Genomic DNA, 24,554 nt, shown 5'->3' on the forward strand with positions numbered 1-24,554 from the left:
TTTTCTTTAGGTTCCCTCTTTTATATATGGTTGTCTTGTTTTTTGGGATTATTTTCCCGAGTTTTTTCAATAATTTATTACATTTTCGGCACCAGAGAACCAGAAAATGTTACGCATGTTTATGGAAATTTTGGTTAATCGGTTGCGAAATCCGTGTATGGATTTTTTTTTAATTAATCTGATCTTGTAGCCGTAGGAATCCTTCCAAGAAATAGTTCTTTTTTTTTTTCAAAATCTCTTGAAGGAAATGGACTTCTTAAAGGATAAAGAAACACTGACCGAGCACAAGTAGAAAACAACCCAAATTATAGGAAATGCTGTCCACCAAGAAACCCCATGTGAAGTTGTAACTTTTCCTGGCACGCACTTTGAGTATTAGGACCCACATTTTTGCCCCAGAGGCCAGAGATGATTTTTCTCGACACCAAATTTGCAACACTATTTTGCTAACAAAGACATTTTCATCTGTTTCAAATTTATTACACCGAGATCATCTCTACCTTTAGTTGCACAGACCAAACTCCATTTTATCAAGTGAGAGTATTTAGAGCCTGTTTTATGCTTCCAAAGGGAATTTCTCATCATTTAGTTGGTGATATCAAAAATTTGAATTTGAAACGTACCCAACTTCTTATGGATAAAGTAAAAGAAAAAATAATCTTTCGTTTCAATAAATGTCTTTTTTTTTTAGTGAGACTGAAGAATTTTTAAGAGGAAATTGCAGTAACTATTCCCATTATTGTGCTCAAAATAACTTAGACAGAGTTTAAATATGAAAAGTAAAATTATCTTGTAAATTATAGATGGAGGGATTATTATAAGCACATGACAGGCTCAGCTGTCGCCAATCTACCCAAGATTTTTGTTGTCTCTTGACTCGTTGAGGCAGGAAGGTCGTGATATTATTATATAACATATCACATTATTGGCGAGGTTCGCTGGTATAATCATGCCTAAAAGTATAGGCATCATCGTGCTATTATTTTATCAATTTTAAACAATTTAATATACGTACCATTTCGTATTTGTATTATTAAATTCATTCATATATAGCTACAAGTAGAGGTTAGTTTTGGCACAATTGATCAGAGAGCATCAACATCTTACATAATCATACCAAAAGTGAGACTCGTAATTTCAAACGAGAAGAAGTTCTGTCCATTGAAATCATGGCCGAGATCTGTGTGTTCTTATGCTTCTTCTTCTTATTAGTCTTGATTGCCATGCAAATCTCTTCTCCGAGTCCGAGCAGTAAGTCTACTTTCCTGTATCCTAATATATTTAGTATTCATAATCTATATTTTAGTTCAACTTAGTCATAATCTAAGAGGAACACAGTTTTAGTTCTAATCGCATCGTAACCAAATTCATCACCATGAATAACAAATTTAAACAAAGTCTTTTATTTTTTGCAACTTCATTTATATATGATACATAGGATGTTACACTTCTCAGCCTACACCGGTAGCATTGCCTACAACTCTAAATACAAATTCAAGATGGATCGTCGATGAAAACGGACGGAGAGTAAAATTAGCATGCACGAGTTGGGTATCTCATCTTGAACCTATGGTAGCTGAAGGGCTGAGTAAGCAACCTTTGGATTCGATTTCAAAGAAGATTAGAAACATGGGATTTAACTGTGTTCGGCTAACTTGGCCTTTGTTCTTAGTTACTAATGATTCTTTGGCATCCGTCACTGTTCGAAAATCTTTTCAAAGCTTGGGACTTCTTGAGTCCATATCTGGAATACAGGCTAATAACCCATCTCTCCTTGACCTTCCTCTTATTGAAGCATTTCAGGTAATCTATTAACTACCCTTTTTCATGAGCACTTGCAAATTTAAAATGAGTTAAATGAATGAACTTTTCACTTGTTGATGTCTAGGCTGTTGTATCCAATTTGGGGGAGAACGGCGTGATGGTAATACTAGACAACCATATCAGTAAGCCGGGGTGGTGTTGTAGTAACTCCGACGGCAATGGATTTTTCGGAGATAAATACTTTGATCCGCAAATGTGGATCAAGGGACTTACTAAGATGGCCTCCATTTTCAATGGCTCAACCAGTGTTGTTGGCATGAGCCTTAGAAACGAGCTTAGAGGGCGCAAGCAAAATGTCAAGGACTGGTACAAGTATGTATATATTCATGCTCTTATTTTCAAATTTCTTATAACTAGAATTTAACACATTACTTATAACCCTTAATTAGGTGATATGCGAGTTCGCTAAAATTTTTGTTCATGAACTCATCATCAGGTATATGCAACAAGGCGCTGAAGCAGTTCATGCAGCAAACCCAAATATTCTGGTAATACTATCCGGGTTGAATTTCGATGCTGAACTAAGTTTCCTTGCTAAACAACCAGTGAACCTAACTTTCAAAGGAAAACTAGTTTATGAGGTACATTGGTATGCCTTTACAAACTCTCATATGTGGAAAAATAATAATCCTAATTACGCGTGTGGAAGTGTAGCGAATAGCTTGATGAGAAGAACAGGATTTTTGCTTGAACAGGGTGTAGCACCGTTGTTTTTAAGCGAATATGGAATAGATCAAAGAGGTACTAATGTGAATGACAATAGGTATTTCAATTGCATGATGGGTGTTGCTGCTGAACTTGATTTGGATTGGGCTCAATGGCCATTAGTTGGAAGTTATTACTTAAGACAAGGTGTGGTAGGAAGGGAGGAATTCTATGGAGTTTTAGATTACAACTGGTGTGGGGCTAGGAATTCTAGTTTCATTGAAAGAATTTCTTCAATTCAAGCTCCTTTTCAAGGTCCTGGTATTTCTGAGAGAACTCAATACAAAATAATTTTTCATCCATCGACAGGACTTTGCGTCCTCAGAAAATCGTTGTTTGCACCATTGGAATTGGGATCTTGTTCGGCTACTGAAGGATGGGATTACACCCCACAGAAACATATATCACTAAAGGGTTTCTGTCTGCAAGCTGATGGAGTAGGGAAGCCGGCTAAGCTTGGAATTATATGTACAGATACTAATTCGCAATGGGAAACGATATCCGAATCCAAAATGCATCTTCAATCTAAGCTCACCGATAAGAACAACACCGCTGTTTGTTTGGATGTTGATTCTAACAATATCATTGTTACTAATTCTTGCAAATGTTTGAGTAGAGATAAAACGTGTGATCCTTCAAGCCAGTGGTTCAAACTTGTTAATAGTACGAGAAGTACATCAAGTTCATCCATAGATTTGCTATCTTTGCCCAAGAACGAGCAAAACCAAGAGATTGGATTGGACGATTTAAAAGGGAATGATGATCAAGAAAGAAGTACTCAGTAATAAAACACTAATAGTTAAAATAAATTAGAACTGATTCCTTGAATCTTGTACGCAATTTACATAAATTTGTAAAACGTATAAATTGGTCAATCTTAGTATATTACTTATTTGGTGTCCATAATAATAAAAGACATCAAACCTGAGTTATGTCTTCTAAGAGTTGTCCATAATCTTTATTTTCTTCTCTGCTGCTACCATGCGGTTGTTATTCTTTTGTTCTTGTGTCTGCTTTTTCTCGAGTTCGAAGCTGGGATGATCCAGAGATTTTTTATAGTTCCTGAAGCGAATTTCAGCCATAACTTTGGCATATTCTAAACGACATGCGGACAATTTGTTAAGACAACATCTAAAACGTGATGGTCAAGCCAAACTTATGAATGCTCTAGAAATCCTATACATAGAATATCTTGCACTGTAGGAAAGTTCAATGTTGGGTATTACTTGTGTTACAAGTATAAATATGTATACTCGTTGTACATTGTAAATCATCGAAAATTAATATGAAGAACAATTTCTCTGAAACTCTTATCTCTTCTTAACTTAAACCTAACCTAACCTATACCTACTCTCGATTTGGTATCAGACTTGTTCGATTCGCATCTACTACAGTTTCAACTATTTCTACAATCCTCAGTTCTTCTCAGTCTATGATAGCCTCATCAGTCTTCTCACAACCTCATCATATCATCACAGTCAAACTTCATGAAACAAACTATTCTCTCTGGCAAACTCAATTTTTACCTTATCTTCAAGGTTACGAACTTGATGGCTTTATTAATGGTGATAAACCTAAGCGAAGGGCATCGCACACAGCAAAGTTGAGATGACGCACCAGATGATGTCAGTAAAGTCACGAATAAAGTGTGAAGAATCATGCGAAGAAGTATGCTATGCGAAGATGAGCGATTGTATATGAGCGAATATGTCGCATAGTGATCCCGAAAATAATGGGATTCTTAGCCGTCATCCAATATGTAAAATCCTATATAAATGAGAGAGTCATTGTATCTGAGAGGATTCTAGGACAAGTCTTGGAAAAGAAATAGGAAGAGAGAGAAAGTAAGCTTAGGTTTCAAGTAGAATTGTTGTAATATTTGAATCATTCTTGTAAACATTTCTAATCTTTAGTTAATAAAACAAGAATTTAAAATGATCAACTAGGGATTGAATCAGTTATAGTGAAGTGTAGTTGTAAGATTTCTTACAACTACAAATGGGATGTTAGTCTTCCTCAAATGGAGTTTGATTATAATATCATTGAGAAATAAATCGAAAGGAAAGTCACCATTTGAAGTGGTGTGCACCCAATTTCCTAAGATTTCCTTGTACTTGGCGTCTATCCCTGGTGATCCTGACAAGAGTGTTACTGCCGAACACTTACCTAAGAGGGTATCGCAGATGCATAAAGACGTGACTGAACATTTACAAATGGCCAACGAAGCTTGTAAGTCTAGAGTTGATAAGCATCGCAGAGTTCAAATTTTTGAGGTGGGTAATTTAGTGATGGTGCACCTTCAAAAGAATCGTTTTCCTGTACGCATTTATGTCAAGATCAAGCATAAGAAGTATGGTACAGTTTGCATCTCCCGGAAGATCAATGAAGACGCGTATGTGTTAGAACTTCCAAGCGACATGAATATCTCTGCCACTTTCATTGTGTCTGATATATATCGTTAATTTCCGGAAGGACCCTTATATACAAAGGCTGAATCGAGGCCGAGTCTTTTCGCAGTCAGGGAGCCTGATACGGGACATATGCTTTGGAGGATGGGTTGTTTTCCATCTTAATTTTAGCATGTGAGAATTCCTTTTAAAACCCTAGACTATCTTTCTTTTTCTTTTAGCTTGGTTTTACCTCATCTTTATCTGATTTATGAAACTGTTAAGTTGTTTGGTTAATTCCATTGATTGTTAATTAACTCTTGGATTAGAGTCGTTATCGTCATGTTTGCTCCTTGACTGGAGTGTTGATCGTTACTTATACCGGAGTGGACTCTTTACATGATCGATTGTTTTCAATTGCTTTCGCTGTTCCATATCAGATGGCCACAAAATTAATGATGGATGATGGTAAGAGTAGTCCTCTTACACCAATCTAGCTATTTCCTATGACTATTTAACTATTTATAGAGGAAGGACCCATGGAACTAGAGTTTCTAGGACGACACCTCATTGATACAAAAAGAACTTCGTATATATAACTATTTATAGAAGGAGGATCCATGGACGATCTTATAAGTACAACATCCTCATGACAGTAAACCAAAATATCTTTAGTGCCCGAATGACAATAAATTTGAATCTAATATTTAGATTAACTAAACTGGATCCATTGTATGAAATACCATAATTATGTGTACAGTGACTTTTATTCTGGGGAGGAGTCAAGGGTCGACTAATCCTGACTTTAGCCCCCTAAAATAGCTAAAATTATTTAACAACCCTTATTTATATCCTGTATGTTATTATAGTTAGTCTCCTTATAAATTGTATTTAGTCCACTGAAATCATTAGATTTTATTTTTATCCCTCCCCATTTTCAACTTGTGGCTCCGCCACTGCTTTTATTAAGTCACAAGTTTTGGGTTGTTGACTAGTCATACAGAAAAAGAAAAGAACGATAAGTCCGATAAAGAATATGTTATTTCAACTTAAACAAAAGTAAAAACTACTACTAGAATCATTTTTATAAAAAATTTCACTGTCTAGCTTATCGGCGCAAAATTTCATGCACGCCCCCATTTTTCTTAAAAAAATTGTTCACAAACCCATAATTCATAAAATTCTAGTTTACTTTTTTCTAAAGAAAAACTACTTCTTCAGTTCGTTTCTTCTTCCTCCCAACTCAAACACCTGCTCCTGCTCTAATCAGTGATGGTATGTTTACTTATCTCCATTTATAGATCTCGTTATAATCTTCCTCCCAACTCAAACACCTGCTCCTGCTCCAATCAGTGATGGTATGTTTACCTATCTCCATTTATAGATCTCGTTAAAATCTGGCCGGCCTTATATTTTTCGCATTTTGCAATTAAAATCTGCTTAGATTAATTGTTTATGTCTTATTGATTTTGGTTATAAAGATTTGATTTTTAAGATACCCACGAAGAAAATATTTGATTTTGGAGCAACCCTGTGAGAAATAGGTTCGATTTTGAAGCAATTTAATGAAAAAAGTTTCAGCTTTTGTTCCACCACTGTGTTTCGGATTTATAACATCTTGTTTGTTTGCAGCTGACTCGGCGTCTGGATCTGAGTCAACCTCTGACTCGGACAGAGTCAGCAGTCAGACCGTTTGTTTTGCATTTTGAGTCAGATCTGACTCGACCTATGACTCAGACATAACTCCTGATTCGGACTCATTTGAGTCAGGTAACAAAATACCCCTGACTCACGGGACCAAATCACTGACTCACGTTTTTTGATTCAGATGAGTCAGATTTGACTCAAAACAAACATATTGAGTCAGATCCAGATGAGTCAAGTGATTTCACTCAGATCCAGATGACTCAGATCCAGGCGACTCAGATGAGTCAGGAATAAACACACATAGTCTTGGTCTGTAATTTGCGAAATGGGATATGGGTTTTTATTGGATTAATTATCAATATTTAGTAGTTTTCGTGAATCTGTGTGACAGATAATTGATGTTGACAATTTTTTTTTTTATGTTTGTTATTACTTCTAAATTTTATTAATTTTAGTCTCCCTTGAAAGAGAATGATTAATTATCAAGAATTAGTTTTCCTTTGCTCTAGATACATGAGTGAATTTGCTATAGGTATTCTAGTTTAATTTTGGGTAGTCCATTATACTGAAATTGCTAATCATGTATTGATTGTAGTTGCATAACTTCCATCAATTTTCTTGGATTTTCCTATCTCTATCAGGCCAAGTCTATTGATGTAACAAAATGATGTGATTCGAACTCCACTCACATTTCTACGGTTGTTATTTGCTTCAAAATGTTGTATCAGTTCACTATGCTCGTACACATCTGTTGCTGTGACTGTGTACCTGCAGCTCATAGCAGCAGTAGATCTATGTAGTACGTACCTACAATTGTTGATTTAGTTGACATTTAGTGGTGCATTTTTCACATAGTTTAATTTTCATCGAAATGGGTGTAACCGGTAAGGAGTAGAGGCCAATTTTAGTAGGTAATGTGCCGAAAATCTACCGTTGGATTAGGGGCCGATTTTCGTGAGGGACTTGTTGAAAGTCCACCTCTGTTGATGCTTCTTGGTTCGTAATTCGTATTGAACTCAAAATTGGTTGTCTTAAAATAAGATGTTGCTACAGCTAGGTAAATGTATCGTATGCTTTAGAAGGGTAGATTATAATTCAACATATGCTGTAAGTTTGTACTCTTGTGATTTTTGATTTAGTGATTTCTGCTTCTTTTGTTAATTTTTGATTTTAGCCGTACACCAGGAAAATGCAGGCAATACCATGGAGTCATGGACCAGCAATCTGGCGTTCATGTAGTTTTGTTTTTCTTTATACAGGGGAATGAGCTACGAACTTGGAGCATGATAAGTCACATCTTATCTGCATATGGTGAAATTTCAGTTCTTATACATTTCCTTGATATTTGGTAGTTGTGTGATATTTTTTTACCTTGTTTTGAAATGCTAATTCTCGGCGAAAAATGGAGATTCAAACATATTTTGATGCTATCGATGTCCGGCTTGTCGCGAGGGAGCAACGTAGATCCAGGATGGATGTGTTGATTTAATATATTGGTGTTTTCTTGTATAAAAGAACAGGTCTTCCGATTCTAAAGGAAGTGATTGCTTGTCGCCGTCTATAGGAATTTCCTATGATGTTAAAAAATCATGGTTACATCTCTTTGTGTCGTAGATGCAAGAGGAGTTGATGTACGATATTCTCTTCGACCTTGTTTTCTTTTACAAGTAATTCTACTGAGAATCAGACCTTCGCGTTTTAGTTTGAATTTGTGCCAGTGATTATTTTTGTTGTCCATGATGTGTGTTTTAGTGATGCTTTGCATTGAATTCATTTCTATAGGCTAAAATAGTTCCTTCAAATTTGTATCTGTTCATCTTTTTTTTCCATGGACTTTGATCTTTAAGATTACATGATCTTTTCTTGTAAAAGTAGGATTGAAGTTCATTCTTTTTTGTTGAATAATTTATTATGCGGTTATGAAAATGGTTGCATAATTTATTATGCATCTATACAATTTGTTGCATAACTCGTTATACAGTCCAAAAAATGGTTGCATAACTTTTTTGTTACCATTGAAACCAACAAAAACAAAGAATGCATAACCTGTCATGCACCTAAAATAATATCTGCATAAGATGTTATGCAGTCGTGAAAATGGATGCATAAGATGTTATGCAGTCGTGAAAATGAAAATGGATGCATAGCAGAAAATATGGTTGCATAATGCATTATGCATCAACTTTATCTGTAAGCACTAAAATCAACCAAAACAAAGGCTACATAACTTGTTACAGATGCATAACTTGTTATGCAATCGAGGAAATGGTTGCACAATTCCTTATGCGTCTGCTTTTACTGTTGGGTTCAGGCATATACAACGTTTTAGTGGCTGCATAACCAAAATAATTGATGCATGAACAAAAATATGGTTGCATAATGCATTATGCATTAATTTTTTATGTACGCACTAAAATCAACCAAAACAATGGCTACATACCTTGTTATAGATGCATAACTTTGTTATGCAGTCGAGAAAATGGTTGCATAATTCGTTATGCGTCTGCAGAATGTGTTATGCATCTTTTTTGGTGGCCGCATAATGGTTATGTATCAAGTTTTCGAAAATTTTGCTTAAATTGGTGATCACCTCCGATTTTTTCGTGAAAAAAAAAAATTTGATATTGTTGTTTGTACTCGTTGTGTAGCTCTCTTAAAAGGATTTCCAACGATATAAAATTTGTAAAATTCCAAGGCGCGGATTTATAGATATGTTATATCCAAGTTGTGTTGTGAATTATACCCCTGGTGCATAACCCGTTATGCGGATGCATAATCCGTCATGCAGACATTTTTAATAATTTCATATAATTATGGGTGTCACGAAAATAATTATGGGTGTCACAGTACCTATAATTAATTATGATCCCGACAGTGAGAATATTATTTTTTTCGGGCGTGCGCCTAAGTTTCCCAAAACAAAATGGTGTAGTGTACAATGTATAGAACGGCTCACATCAGGACAGTAGACTTGCGTGCTCGAAACAGTTGTCCACCCTTGAAAGTCTTAAACAACTTTGGCCCCGAGTTTCTGTCTTATTCAAGGTTAGTTCAATTATTAGAATCTGTTCGGATCAACAATTGCCTAATATTATATGACCCTCAGAAAGCACTATATTTTTTTCAAATGAGGTAGTGTAGGCTTGAAATAGTGATTTTGCAACTGAAGCATCTGCACTTTTAAGCTTTTATTAGCACACTATACCTACTCCCACTAGGGGGGTTGTGCAAACCTACAACTTCACCATCACATGAGTTTTAATCTTGCAAGGGTGTCCCTAGGTAATTATAGACCACTATCTTTGTTTCATTCAGACTTATCATCCAAAAAAAAGTCTAGTTAATACAAATACGTCACTTCTAAGTCTTCCTATTTTCAGCTCTAACAATAATTTTGCCGTTCATTATGTATGACAAAGACCTCCACTATAATGAATGCAACAAATTACTAAGCAAAATAAAACAAAACGTACGTTTTGTGCTACACACAATATGATTGCAAGTCTTGCAAGAAAACCCAAAACATTATTATCAAATCAAATCAAGCTTATATATACACAATATGAATGTTTCTTCTTATCCCATTCTAACCAAACTCATCACCATGAATAACAATCATAGCCGGAGTTTCTTGTTCTTCTTAGCTTCATTTTATTTTCCAAGTATTTTATCACTTTGTTACAATGGTCAGCTGACAATGGCAGCTTTGCCTGCAACTCTAAATACAAATTCAAGATGGATTGTCGATGAAAACGAACGAAGAGTAAAGTTAGCGTGCACAAATTGGGTGTCTCATCTTCAACCTGTGGTAGCTGAAGGTCTGAGTAAGCAACCTTTGGATTCGATTTCGAAAAAGATTAGAAGCATGGGATTTAACTGCGTTCGGTTAACTTGGCCTTTGTTCTTAGCTACAAATGATACTTTGGCGTCGATCACAGTTCGTAAATCATTTCAAAGTTTGGGACTTCTTGAATCCATATCTGGAATACAGGCTAATAACCCATCTCTCCTTGACCTTCCTCTTATTGAAGCTCTTAAGGTAATCTAACATCTTTTTATTTTATTATTATTATTATTTTAATTTATTTTATTTTCATATCACCTGAAAATTTTGAATTTACAGGAAATAAATTTTTACTTGTTGATGTCTAGGCTGTTGTATCCAACTTGGGGGAGAATGATGTGATGGTGATACTAGACAACCATCTCAGCAAGCCAGGTTGGTGCTGCAGTAACTTTGACGACAATGGATTTTTCGGAGATAAATACTTTCATCCGCAATTATGGATCAAGGGGCTAACTAAGATGGCCTCCATTTTCAATGGCTCAACCAGTGTTGTTGGCATGAGCCTGAGAAACGAGCTTCGAGGGCCAAAGCAAAATGTCAACAACTGGTACAAGTATGTATATATATATATATATATATCCATGCACTTATTTTCGCATATCAATTGTCGTACAACTGAATTGAACACGTTATATATCGCGGTTTCTCTGAAGTTTTTGTTCAAATCATCATCAGGTATATGCAACAAGGAGCTGAAGCAGTTCATGCAGCAAACCCAAACATTCTTGTAATACTATCCGGGTTAAATTTCGATGCAGATTTAAGTTTCCTTGCTAAACAACCGGTGAACTTAACGTTCACGGGAAAATTAGTTTGCGAGGTACATTTATATGCATTCACGAACTCTCATGACTGGGAAAATGGTAATGTAAATCAAGTATGTGGAAATGTAATGAATAACTGGATGAGAAGAGCAGGATTTTTGCTTGAACAGGGTGTAGCGCCGCTGTTTTTAAGCGAATTTGGTATGGATCAAAGAGGTACTGATGTGAATGATAATCGGTATTTCAATTGTATGATGGGTGTTGCTGCTGAGCTTGATCTGGATTGGGCTCTGTGATCATTAGTTGGGAGTTATTACTTGAGAGAAGGTGTACTTGGAATGGAAGAATTCTACGGAGTTTTAGATTTTAACTGGTGCGGGACTAGGAATTCTAGTTTCCTTGAAATAATTTCTTCAATTCAAGCTCCTTTTCAAGGTCCAGGTATTTCTGACAGAACTCAATACAAAATCATTTATCATCCATCTACGGGACTTTGCGTCCACAGAAAATCGTTGTTTGCGCCATTAGAGTTGGGATCTTGTTCGAGTTCTGAAGGATGGGATTACACGCCACAAAAACATATATCACTGAAGGGAACTTATTTCTGCTTACAAGCTGATGGAGTAGGGAAGCCGGCTAAGCTTGGAACTATATGTACAGATACTAATTCGCAGTGGGAAACGATATCTGAATCCAAAATGCATCTTCAATCTAAGCTCACCGATAAAAACAATACCGCTGTGTGTTTGGATGTTGATTCTACTAACAATACCATTGTGACTAATTCTTGCAAATGTTTGAGTAGAGATAAAACGTGTGATCCTTCAAGCCAGTGGTTCAAACTTGTTAATAGTACGAGAAGTACATCAAGTTCAGCGGTCAACGAGCAAAAGCACGAGGTTGAAAGAAGTACTCAGTAGGAAAAAACTATATAACAGTTGACCATAACTTATAACTCATATTTCTTAAATCTTGTAGGCAATTTACATAAATTTGCGAAACGTATTATAATGAATTATATTCTTTATTTGTTATTAATAATAAAAATAGAAAAAACATATTAAGCTTCAGTTATTTTGCTTTGCTTCTCTGCTGCTAGCTCCGGTGCAGTTGATTTATTCTTTTGTTCTTGCATGTCCTGTTTCTTGAGTTCAAAGCTGCGATGACCCAGAGATTTTTATAGTTCCTGGAGCGAATTTCAGCCATAACTTTGGTATATTCTAAGCGATATTCTGACAATTCGTTCTCTTTTTGTTTCAAGCGACGTAATATGATAGGCAATGCAGCATCCGGATTCTCTTTTAATAAGTCAGTCACCTCCAGTCCATGGTCATCGTATAAGAGTTCAATGCACCATAGATATCGACTAGTCAAGTGATCCTCAATAAGTTTAGGCCTTTCTGATTCAGTTTTGGTGATGTCAATCTTGTTTAGCAGTTCCTCAGCTTGCATAATGGTATCTTTAACATATCCAGTTCGTACCAATTATCTTCACATCTAAATATACGTTCTTCGTATACGTTTTTTCTGTATGCTTGAAGTCCTCGTCTCTTGTAGAACTTTCTGATATAAAAATGTCATTCAACACTTCATTCCCGAGCTTCGTCCTATGGCTAGTTATAGGTAAAGGACGATTCTTCGGCCATAACCTATAACTTGGATTCTCTATACTACCCTTAGTATATGCCGGCACAAGTGAGCCTTGGTCCCCAAATATTTTCTTGCTCTCAATAAAGCCGATAAGAGATTCATCATCTCCCACCAAAGAAACAACCATACCTCTCAATTCATCGCGGGAAATGATCTTATGGCTATAAATATAAAGGCACTTCAAGAATTCCCGGTAATCATAAGAATTTCCAAACTTTTTCTTGACTTCCTGGCAGAAAATGTATTCTGGATGATAGTCATCTTGATGCAACGCTTCAGTACTAGTATCTTGGATCTCTCGCGAAGGTTCTAATACATGATGCCCTTGCATATTGGTGACTTCTTCAGTACTAGTATGGCACTCGCACTCACCATCTGCCGTTGGAATTTCATATCCTGGCGGCAAGAAGTAGTTGAATCCCACAATAAGATCTGGATGACCTTCAAGCAAAACTTTAACTCTAGCAACAGCTGCGCGCACCACACTCCGGGATTTAATGTTTCTCAAGACTTCAAGAAATTCTTCATATTTCTCCGGCGGATAATCCTGAAATCTGCTTTTCACAGCCTCCAAGTATTCTACGGCGAGGGCTGCATAGTTGGGACCCTGTGTTGCTAGTTTCTTTGGAACTAAAACATCCTCCTCTCTACTCATCTCTAAAGAAATTAGTGCTTCTAAGAAGATGGATCCAGACAGCACTTATATATAGGTTAATTCTTAGAAGATGGTATATTAGTTTCCTAAACCAAATATGCTTCCAAATTCCAATCAACTTTGAATTTATTTCCTAAACAAAGTAGGTTTCCATACTGTGATCAAATTGTGTCAAAAATCCAGCTTCCATGAAAAAAATTACAGTGTTTTACTACAACCACAAGTTACGGTGCCAGTTTGTCAAATGCTTCTAATAGGAGTGCCAATTTACTTGGGGGTAGCAATCCATTTGTGAAAGTGCCTCTTCTTTCCACCATTTCAAGATTCTCCGGTATAAATAAGCACCAGCCAGCATGAACAAGTTCAAAACCAGGTACTTCTTCATTAATCTAATCATAATATCTTACGATCACCAAAGAAAAAACCACGGGTTCTTCTAATATCTTCTTTGCGTTTGCTCTCAATTGGAGGGAGGCACTGTTCATCCTCTTGTTTCATTGCCTTCCCTCCACGCGTATCGACTATTAATCAGGGCCGCCAAACTAGAAACGCGTATATTCTTCATGGACATTGTGGCAAAAGAAACAACGACAGGATTAAGTGGACGCTAAGGTGGGCTTTGGCCCACCCTAGTTACTCTGAAGATGGATCCTCAAAGATTACAATTTGCCCATATAGGTTATCCTATTGTGAATTAAACCCATTTCTCGGATTTTTTACCATGAAACCCACGGGCAGAAAATTTCTCGCATGTACCCGTTTTCTGGGTTTAAATTTTCCTCATGTCCATATTTTTTAAAATTACGTCTTCGCTTCTTTTTCCTAGTTTTTTTTTCCTTTTTCCTTTGCCTTTCCTTTTTTTATAATTACTTTTTTTTTGTCGAGAGAACATGGTAAAATTAATTGAGGATAGTCATGTTGTCGTTCATTGATATGATTTCTAGAAGAAGATTCAAAGTGTTTCCAATTTTAGGTTTTAAATATGTCATCTTGTTTCAATTTTCCATGAGTGGAGCTGATTCAATGGTTTTCTAGGTCTAATTCCATATTTTTTGCGCGAAGTTATTATCATTTCGTTGCGTTTTCGATTTGGTTTTCCAGAGGTATTGAGAATAAACCCTATTTTTTTGATACTGTAATTATGATTTGGAGAACTACAAGGGGGTAGTCAAACAAGATTTCTATGGACTTTCATAGATTTTTTATTTGAGTGACTCCCAGAGATTCTCTGAAAATCTAGAGATTTATAGCGATTCTCTGAGAGAATTTTAGAGAGTCTTTGTGACTTGTAGAGACAAAAAATGAGATTTGTAGGGACAAAAAATGAGACTTGTAGAAAGTTTATGTGATTTGTAGAGACAAAATTATGTAATATCCCATGTTTAATTCCAAACATTACCGATGTTTTTATTATTCACGTTACAGTAATAATAAGAGTACCATGACTACCTAATGAAATATGTCCATTGCCAAAATAAATCTCATTGTTGTCCTATGCCCAAATTTTCATTCACTTTATTCCACTCGTCCCACATTTTGTTTTCTATGCTATCTCACCACAGATTTTCTATGCGGAGTTTTCCAACAACTTAAAATAGGAAAAAAACTAATAACTTCTAAAATATATATTTTACAATCGATATATATCACAAAAACTCAGACAGACGATTTTAAAATATATATTCTCCAATTTAAAAATTCACTTTATTCCACATTTTGTCTTGATTACCCCTTTCCAAGTGGCCCTAAAGTGTATTACTGCACAAGGAGAGAAAAAAATGGTTCACTCCCAAAACCAAAAAGTCTCCAAATTTCCAAGTCTCCCGAAATATCACCTCTTGAGGAGAGATTTCTACCATGCCTATTTTCGAGAAAAATTCTCTACAAATCTCTGAAAACAACAAATCAATGACTTTCAATTCTCCTTCGAATAACATCAGAGTTGGAGTGACTCTTATGAAATCCTAATCCAATAATATGGAGTTTCAGAGAATTTAAATGATTTGAAAAAGTTTCTAACCAATAACAAGACACATTAAGAGACTCTATAAAAATCTCTTTGGACTAACAGTAGATTTGCGAACTCCCTATAAGTCATTCAAAATCTCCTTTGACTAACCCCCTGCTAGGGTTTATGAGAAATTAAGGTTATGTTTGAAGATAGGCAATGGTCCCGGTGGGTGTATGGATGTATGTGTGGTGTCCTGAATTTGTGATTTGAGATACATGGAAGATGGTGTTGTTATGGCCAAGAGGAGTTCAAGGAGAAAAAAAAAAGAACGAAGAAGAAGATGATGCTGTTATGACTGCATAATCTTTCTTGCTGTCAAGAAAATGTCTGCATAAACTGTTATGAAATCGAGAAAATGAATGCATAACGCATTATCCGACATCTTTTTTATTAGCTGTGAAATTAAAAATTAATGTAGCATAATCTTTTATACATCGATAAAATGGATGCATAACCTGATATACATCTGAAAGTATAGTTGCATAATGCATTATGTATTATGCATTAATATTTTCTATACGCACTAAGATCAACCAAAACAATTACTACATAACTTGTTATAGATGCATAACTTGTTACATCGCCGGAAGTGATCTTTTTACTTGTTATAGTGATCAATCAAAAAAATGGAAATTATCTTTTTACATCGCAGGAAGTGATGAAGACTGTGCAGGAATTGATGAAAACCATGCCGGCATACATGGAAACTAACATTCAATGCCGTAACTAAATGACGGCATGCTCGATAGAAATCTATCAATGCCGGTAGTCAAGTGAAAAAAAAATTAATTCTCAAGATACTTTACATCGTGCGCCGGATAGAAATTTAAGCAACATACTACGCCGTAAAACGCTGGCGGCATGATCGAGCATTAACTAACTGTGCCGTAAGTGATGAAAACCAAAAAAATTCAAAACGGAATAGGCCGAACACAGCCGGGACGGGCTACGCCCCCTCCCCTCCCGGACCCCCCAGACCCCCTGCATAAGCTTGGTTTCGGCATGGACGTGGTATGAATACCATGCCGGTCTGGCTACTTCCAGCATAGTATTCATACCACGTCCATGCCGGCACCGAGCTTTTTCAGCTACGAAAATGGTGGATTCAAAGGGAAAAAAATAAAATTTTCTACCTCTTAGCAACGATTCTCTTTTCACAATCATCCTCCATTTTCACGAAAATAATTTCCCTCTCAAATTTTCTCTCCCTCCTTCTACTCTAAGCTCACTCAACCAAACACAAATAATAATACACACTAATCATTTATTAAGTAATCTTAAGATTTTATTAATTTTTATTAATCACTAATTCTGATTAGTGAGGGACAGATTAGGAATTACTTAAAATACTTAGATAAGGGGTGACCCTGATTTGCTATTTGGATCCCATTTTTGTCCTTTTCCTATATCTCTCGATTATTTTTTATATCCCCAATTGCACGTTCTATAGTTTATCGTATTTGTCTTTTATTTTTATCTCCTTATTTTTTCAAAAAACATAATTTCGTACCTTTCATAAACAGACAGAAAGACTTTGTTGTTTATGGCAAATAGTCTACTTTCCTGCACTTATTGAGTATAGTCAAGTGTATTTTCAAGAGTGAAATCATTTTGCTCTGAAAGATGTATAATTCCTTTTGGGAATTCAGGTACCTTTATGACTCATCGCACCAACCATATTGTGATTAAGTATCCATAGAATTTTTTTATGGCCTAGCCATACATAAATTTTTGGTTTCGTCGCTGGAAAGAAAGCATAGTTATGTGTATTTACCTAGTGTTTCAAAAATATAATATACAGTAGAACCTTCATATATTAATACTCTATATATTCATAACCTCTGCTTATTTATACAAATTTATAATCGTGATGTGTAAAATTTAATAATTATCAACCTCTATATATTAATAATCTCAGTATATTAATACTTTTGTGCTTGCTCGAGAGTATTAATATATGGAGGTTTTACCTTAGTCTTGGACTGACTAATTTCCAAGAAAAACAAAAGTACTAATTACAAATTGTTCTTCTGAGATTTTGAACATTTTCTCCTCTGTGTAACTACCAGATTGGGTTAGATATTTTTAAAAGAAAATTTTGTATACCGCTATCCGGAGGATCCGGGGGGCGTTTCCCACTACAAAAGAATATATCTATTGCCACACCTTTAATATAGGTGTTGCAAAAGCAAATTTCTAATCACACTATTTTTGAGCTGCAGCTAAAAGCTATAATTTACTGCTGCAAAATGAAAAGTATAATCTCTTGCTTCAACAATAAAGATTGGGTGCAAAAATAGACTTCTTGCTACAGTGGCCCATCTTGGATGTGATCGACCTGCCAAAAGCCTAATTTTCGGTTTTAGTTGGAAAACCTAATTCAAATTTCAATGAAATTTTGAACACACGCATCTCTACCAAAAGCCACCGTTGATTCCTTTCGAAGCTGTCTTTTGGTAATGAACAAATACCTCCAAGAGGCATGAGATCCCTATAAGCAGTGGTGGTAGTTTCTCTTGAATACATCAAATATGATTTTTTTTTATTCTTCTCTAAAAGCATCATCAGAACCTTAAACAGTGTGTTCTTGGTCGGCTCAAGAAAGTAAACCGTGGGGTACCAAAATATACCATCAATGTTTCTTAGGAAACCTGTATATATGGGCTAAACTCGGATACAATTCCGAGATTCCAACTCAATGAATCTCAATCAAGGAATTATACCAAGAGCTTATATATCTTTCTCTCATAATCAGAAAGTTTACAGAACCAAATCTGTGAACCTAATTATGTCCGAGAGTACTTGGAAGATCTCAAAAATCAATATCCAAGAACCAATCAAGTCAAATCCAACAAACAAGGATGGATATATCAACTTTGATTGATTTACGTACAACCCGCGATATTTCAATTATAAAGATAAACAATATAATGCGGAAAAAGAATTAATATAGACACCAAAAATTTTGTTAACGAGGAAATTAACCTGCTGAACTATAGTTACGAGAGTACGTGTACTTGGTACATGCACTGTGGCTCCAGAATTATAACAGTTCTCCCAGTATGTGAACTGGTATGCATATTGTCATGTATCCAGATTAACAGTAGTTTTATATCTCTCTAATAATCAATATGAAACATTCCCGAATAACATCAGTGACACATATCACTATTCCGGGCTATTTTCAATTCATTACATCTTGAATCGTAATTGAAGTCACAAACAGTAAATTGTTCTTAACCAAATTCATCAAGTATGAACAAATTTCCTTAAGCTTAAACAGTCATATTTCGAGAAGATATTCAAAATAAAATTAACTCGAAATTTCTATCACGCATGTGCTATATAATCTAATCATGTGACAATGTCTCAAAGATCGAAAGGTGGAAAACCTTATTAATATGTGGTTCATGAGTCCTCACTTACGTTTTGATGTAGCAGTTCTCCAATGCTCTTATTGATCTTCGCCTTCAAACGGTAGAACGAAGTGATATCCGAGTCTCAACTACACACTTTTATCCTAACCCGAGACTGGCTAAATGTAGACTAGAAATCAAGATATAGTTCTGACAACAAGCTTGAGATAGCAACACTTGTGAGTTCAACCGAGCAATGCTCTAATAGAATGTACAGTCCTTGAATTCGATTACGGCGTTAGGGCTACATTGAATACATAAGGCATAGTTCAAGTGACCTATTGCTCTCGCCAATTAATTGGGTAAGGTCGAATTATTGTCTAAAAAAATTTAAAGAGCCTTGAAGTCAGAGGGCACCATTCTTCTGTTTGTTCTCATCCTCTAGTTTTTGGCACAATTTTCCAACACATTGTTCACTTTTAAATAATTTTAAAATTCTCCTTTCTTTTTAATTCATGGGTATATGTATGTACCATCTATGCTATGATCCTATCTGCAAATGTATGTCTAGTGAATAAACTCCAAATTTTATTACTATAAAAACAAAGAAACATCATATAATATAAAACTTAAGATTTTGGTGCAGGCTGTTTGTCGATAAATAAAAAACCTTCCTAATTTCGGGCATAGGGCATGCACTTGGGGTCTGTTATATGCAATTCAATTACATTTATCAGACAGGAAAATGTGTAGCTCTAAAGACAAGTGACGTATGGACTAGACATTAGACCAGGTCTCTAGTTCTTTCCCTCTGTTGCCTAGCATTCAAACTAAACGTTTAGATAAAATAGAAGAAACTCGGACGATTAATACGCGGAAGTAAGCATCCTCCAATCATCTAGTCGACTTCCATAAAATCATCGACCTGATCTAATTTTTGACAAAAGAAGACTTACAATTGTCGAATATCTGGATTCGCGCGAGGATCTCATTTCTATTTCTTTCACTCTAGCTCGCACACTTGTTGTACTACTATTCTCCTACAACCCATTTTACTCCTGATTAATTAATATTAATTTACCATTTTGGGTGTTAATTAACCTTGTTAAATGTGAGGTCAACTAATGCAAATCGAATTACAAAACATCAATTTTTCTTGAAAACGCAAACCAGAATTGATTTACGTTCATGCCCTCGTAAATCTATTCTGGATTGGTGTTATGATATTCACGAATAATATCCGGAAGCATGCCGACCCTGGGCCCATGCAGACAATGCCTTGCATTGGGCCACAAAATTTTGGGGGCACATTTTACATGTACTTCCAATTAGAAAAAAAAAAAGAAAAAAAAAAGAGTGTTTTCTGCAAATCAAATATTTCAAAGGGGCCACAAAATAAAATATAGTTAGTTCCATGGACAAGACACGTCTTCCTGTTCTCAAGGAAACTCTTCGGTTATACCTAAAAGAGAAAAACGAGATTAAGAGATCAAAACCGAAAAAAATAGAAGAGAGAAAAGAGAAAGGAAAAGAAAACTAGGGTTTATTCTATAAATCAATTTCATTAAGGTAATCTCTTTGTCTTGTTCTTTGTATGATTTTGTTATTTAATTATTTCTGTTATTGTTGTTTATCTTGATGGATTCAATTTCAACCCTAATAGCCTATCTTGTTCATTGCCTAGGGTTTATTTTAGAAATAAATTTCTTTAAATTAAGGTAATTTCTTTAATTCTTTGTCTTGTTCTTCTGATTTCTATGATTTAATTTGTTAATTATTTTGATTATTGTTGTTTTTGTTGATGGATTTAACACTAATTCCCTATTTTTTCCGTTGCCTATGTAGCCGGTATACTTTGAATTGATTCATTATTTATAAGTGAGCCATTTAAGACTACTAGTGGTTATTACTTATTAGCTCTTGGAATTTCCCATAGGTGTAGTTTCTAGATATTCACAGAGCTCAATGAAGGAGTTAACGGAATTTTTGTGGTTTTTGGTTAGTGCTAAATTCATTTAGATGAAGTTTTGTTTTGATTGGAAGGATCAAGAGTGTACATTTGAATATTTGATGAGTGCTGAGACATGTGAATAATTATGTATTGAAAGTGTGATTGAGTGATTCGTTGTGTCAGTATCACTTCACTTGTTAAGTACTCTTACCTAGACTAATACTTTTCTTCTTTTTATTTGGTATATGTTCAAAACTATGACTTCAATCCCTTAATTGATTATGATCACTATTTCTGGGTATCTAATAGGACCAACATAGTACTGTTTGGTTGGATTAATTGATTGTTTCATGTGTAACAACACATCATTGTGTTTTTATACTTCACCGTAACTGAATTCTAAATGTTCTTTCGTACAGTGTCAAGGATTCTAAATATGCCTCCCATTCCAACTAGAAAGCATGTTCCTGGGAATAAAAAGCGTAAAAAAAGAAAGCCATGGCAGCAGTCACAAAGTCCGAAGAAGGAGACATAAATAAATATTTTCAACCCATTGCAGCTACAAATAATGCACCTGGAGATGAAACTATGACTGCTAATAATGGTAATGGTAGCAATGAAAGTACAAACGAGAATGATGCAACGCCAAATCCTGATGATTTGGTCGATAATGATAATGATTGGGTGGGGGTACAAAACGATGAAGTCGATGATGAGTATCAACCATTAGATATTGATGATCCAGGGAATTGGGATGTTATTGATCAAGCTTTGAGAGATAAGTTGGTCCAAAAAGGCCCAATAAGAGTTTCAAAATATGAATTTCCTAGGGATAAAGTAAGTAAAAGGCGTTTTTCTAATTACTATTATGATCGAACTCTTGTTAATGGTGAGAAGTGTGATAGAAGTTGGTTAATATATTCAATGACCAAAAACAAAGTTTATTGTTTTTTTTGCAAGTTGTTTAGTAATCGCAGAAGTGATAAGCAGTTAGCTTGCGAAGGTTTTCAAGATCGGGGAAATTTAAGTACAAAGCTTAAGGAACATGAAATTTGTGATCAGCACTACAAATGTATGCTAAAATGGACTGAATTGGAGATGAGATTGAGAAAGGTACAGACCATTGACAAAGGTATGCAAGAACTGATCAAAAAAGAAAAAGCACACTGGAGGAAAGTATTAGAGAGGATAGTTATCCTTGTAAAAACCTTATCAAGAAGAAGTTTAGCATTTCGTGGAGATAATGAAACGATTAGTCAACCAAACAATGAATTTTTTTTGGGATTCATTGAATGGGCAGCTGAATTCGATGAGGTAATGAAAATGCATCTTCATGGTATACAAAATGATGAAATTCATTATCATTATCTTAGTAAGAAGATTCAAAATGAGTTCATATTGAGGTTGGCCAATGAAACGAAAAGTATGATTCTTAAGAAGATACGAGAAGCTAAATATTTTTCTGTGATACTGGATTGTACTCCGGATGTCAGTCATGAAGAACAAATGACTCTTGTGATTAGATGTGTCGATACTTATAGTACTCCAGTAAAAGTGGAAGAGTTCTTCTTAGGGTTCTTAAAGGTGGATGACTCAACTGGTCAAGGCCTTTTTCGTGTGCTTCAAGATAAATTGAGCGATCTTCAACTTGACATTGGTAACGTAAGAGGCCAAGGATATGACAACGGTGCCAATATGAAAGGATTGCATAAAGGTTTACAAAAAAGGATGCTTCAGGTAAACCCTAGATCATTTTACACTCCATGCGGTTGTCATAGTCTTAATCTTACTATCAGCGATATGGTCAAGTGTAGCCCTTGTGGAGGTACTTTTTTTGGTGCACTTCAAAGTATTTATGTGATGTTTTCAGCTTCTCCAAAGCGGTGGAAAGTTTTCAAGGATAAGGTGAAAGGTTCATAGGGAATTACATTGAAAAAATTGTTTCAAACAAGGTGGTAGAGTCGAGTGGAAAGTGTTAAAGCAGTACGAAAACAAGCCCCAAAAATTCGAGAAGCTCTAGCGTATTTCGCAGAGAATTGTGAAGAGGAAAAGGTGAGGCATGACGCCGAGAACATTATTGAACGAGACATGGAGAATTTTGAGTTGTTGCTTAGTATGGTTATCTGGCATAATATCTTATTCGCTGTGGATGTCGTTAGCAAAACACTTCAAGGGAAAGATATCGACATAAATAATGTTTTTCAGAAATTAAAAGGACTTATATCTTTTCTAGAATCATATACAGGGACGACGGGTATGAAAAAGCTTTGGCTGAAGCTAGAGTTATTGCAACACAGATGGGCATTGAACCCGAGTTCCGAGTTAAGCGTTTTATTTATAAAAAGACGCCATTCGGTGAGCCAAAAAATGTGGAAGTACGTCAATCACCTGAAGAATCATTTAGGGTTAATTTTTTCATATACATAATGGATCAAGCTCTTTTCTCTGTAAGGAATCGGTTTGAGCAGTTTCAAAATTTATGAAGAAAAGTTTTGCTTCTTATTTGATATGAAAAAGTTAACTTTTATGGATGATTGGAAATTGTTGAGTTTATCAACTGATCTTGAAAGTTATCTGGAATACGGAACATCAAGTGATATCGATGGAGGAGACTTGTTTAGTGAATTAAAAGTGATGACTTGTATGTTACTGAATGAGGTAAGAAAACCCATTCAAGTGTTGGAAGCTTTGAAGAATATGGTTGTTTTATTTCCAAATGCGTGGGTAGCCTACAGAATTTTGTTAACTATACCGGTAATTGTTGCAACGACGGAGAGTGTTTTCTAAACTCAAGTTGATCAAAAATTATCTTCGATCTTCTATGTCGCAAGAAAGATTAAACGGGTTGGCTATGTTGTCTATCGAACACGTAATGTCAACAAATATAGACTATGGATTGCTTATACATAATTTTGCATGTGAAAATGTACGAAGGGAATCGATTTTCGAGTGATTATATTGAATTTTTTCTAGTTAATAACATGTAGCTCCGGCGACAATGAGTAAACTACTTAATATTATTTTTTGATTCTTATGTCGGGTTGTGGTATTCCAAGTCTCTTTTTGAATTTGTTCTTTAATATTAGTACTGATAAGCATTGCTGTCGTCCTTGCAGAACAGAAACTGTTACGGGATTAGAAAAATATACTTGCAAGATCATGGAAGGAGCCAAGGATGTCCCAAAAAACTTACTGTGCTTTACTTCACAAAATATGATAATGGTTTGTTGCAAAGCATCTTTATCAGGTAACTCATTAGGATCTACTTATTATTCATAGCTTAAATTGATTGATTTTTATCGAGTCGAGTGTTTTACCTATTATCGTAGTTAGGACTTAGGAGTACCATTCTTTAAGTCAAGGGGCCACAAAAAAATATTTGCATAGAGCCACCAAATTTTCAAGACCGGGCCTGTCCGGAAGGTTCGCTAAGCATAAAGAAAACCCGATTCTAGAAATCGGATTTTTCCTCATATAAACCCATCATCTCACATATTGTGTTAATGACATTGTGCTCTAATGAGACCTGTTTGTACCATAAGTAAAATTGCCACCTACAGGGCTAGAATGTTGCCTGGGCCACTGTTCAGCTGTCATCCAAGCCTGCTAACCAGTCAACCGAAGTATCCCACCATCCTGCCCACTATTACAATGACCGGACAATGGTCAAAGTCAACGCTCGGTCAACTGTCAAAGTCAGGTCGCACGTCGCACCTCTAACCAATTTTCAGTCATGTTGCCAGCAATGCTACTAACC

At 35.5% G+C, this 24,554-nt stretch overlaps 3 protein-coding genes across 5 annotated transcripts; all 3 read left to right on the top strand.

The window, feature by feature from the left end:
- The first annotated feature begins 1,089 nt into the window (after window positions 1-1,089).
- LOC113350339 (glycosyl hydrolase 5 family protein-like) lies at window positions 1,090-12,254 on the top strand. 3 transcript variants are annotated; one of them, XM_026594450.1, is made up of 5 exons: window positions 1,090-1,251; window positions 1,439-1,803; window positions 1,889-2,136; window positions 2,261-3,205; window positions 12,040-12,254. In XM_026594450.1, the coding sequence occupies exons 1-5, from the start codon at window positions 1,170-1,172 to the stop codon at window positions 12,092-12,094; spliced, it is 1,695 nt and encodes a 564-aa protein (XP_026450235.1). In that variant the 5' UTR covers window positions 1,090-1,169; the 3' UTR covers window positions 12,095-12,254. The 3 variants fall into 3 exon arrangements, with proteins under 3 accessions (XP_026450235.1, XP_026450233.1, XP_026450236.1); XM_026594448.1 differs by lacking the exon at window positions 12,040-12,254 and having other exon boundaries at window positions 2,261-3,482; XM_026594451.1 differs by lacking the exon at window positions 12,040-12,254 and having other exon boundaries at window positions 1,132-1,251; window positions 1,456-1,803; window positions 2,261-3,483.
- On the top strand, window positions 10,133-12,254 carry LOC113350340 (glycosyl hydrolase 5 family protein-like). Its single transcript, XM_026594452.1, has 3 exons — window positions 10,133-10,602; window positions 10,716-10,963; window positions 11,086-12,254. Exons 1-3 carry the CDS (start codon window positions 10,168-10,170, stop codon window positions 11,468-11,470), a joined length of 1,068 nt encoding a protein of 355 aa, XP_026450237.1. The 5' UTR covers window positions 10,133-10,167; the 3' UTR covers window positions 11,471-12,254.
- Window positions 12,255-20,345: 8,091 nt separating this feature from the next.
- LOC113354444 (zinc finger MYM-type protein 1-like) lies at window positions 20,346-23,009 on the top strand. The gene is made up of 2 exons (XM_026597774.1): window positions 20,346-20,415; window positions 21,217-23,009. The coding sequence occupies exon 2, from the start codon at window positions 21,296-21,298 to the stop codon at window positions 22,715-22,717; it is 1,422 nt and encodes a 473-aa protein (XP_026453559.1). The 5' UTR covers window positions 20,346-20,415; window positions 21,217-21,295; the 3' UTR covers window positions 22,718-23,009.
- Window positions 23,010-24,554: the final 1,545 nt, after the last annotated feature.

Source organism: Papaver somniferum, chromosome 2 (genome assembly GCF_003573695.1).
Source record: "Papaver somniferum cultivar HN1 chromosome 2, ASM357369v1, whole genome shotgun sequence".
NCBI classification, from domain to species: Eukaryota; Viridiplantae; Streptophyta; class Magnoliopsida; order Ranunculales; family Papaveraceae; genus Papaver; species Papaver somniferum.

Bases quoted from the DNA above. Each gene is read 5' to 3' on its own strand.
- LOC113354444 (XM_026597774.1), top strand. From the start codon at position 21,296: ATGGCAGCAGTCACAAAGTCCGAAGAAGGAGACATAAATAAATATTTT.
- LOC113350339 (XM_026594448.1), top strand. From the start codon at position 1,170: ATGGCCGAGATCTGTGTGTTCTTATGCTTCTTCTTCTTATTAGTCTTG. The intron at 1,252-1,438 runs GTAAGTCTACTT...TATGATACATAG, and splicing joins CTCTTCTCCGAGTCCGAGCA to GATGTTACACTTCTCAGCCT. The intron at 1,804-1,888 runs GTAATCTATTAA...GTTGATGTCTAG, and splicing joins CTCTTATTGAAGCATTTCAG to GCTGTTGTATCCAATTTGGG.
- LOC113350340 (XM_026594452.1), top strand. From the start codon at position 10,168: ATGAATAACAATCATAGCCGGAGTTTCTTGTTCTTCTTAGCTTCATTT. The intron at 10,603-10,715 runs GTAATCTAACAT...GTTGATGTCTAG, and splicing joins CTCTTATTGAAGCTCTTAAG to GCTGTTGTATCCAACTTGGG. The intron at 10,964-11,085 runs GTATGTATATAT...AATCATCATCAG, and splicing joins AATGTCAACAACTGGTACAA to GTATATGCAACAAGGAGCTG.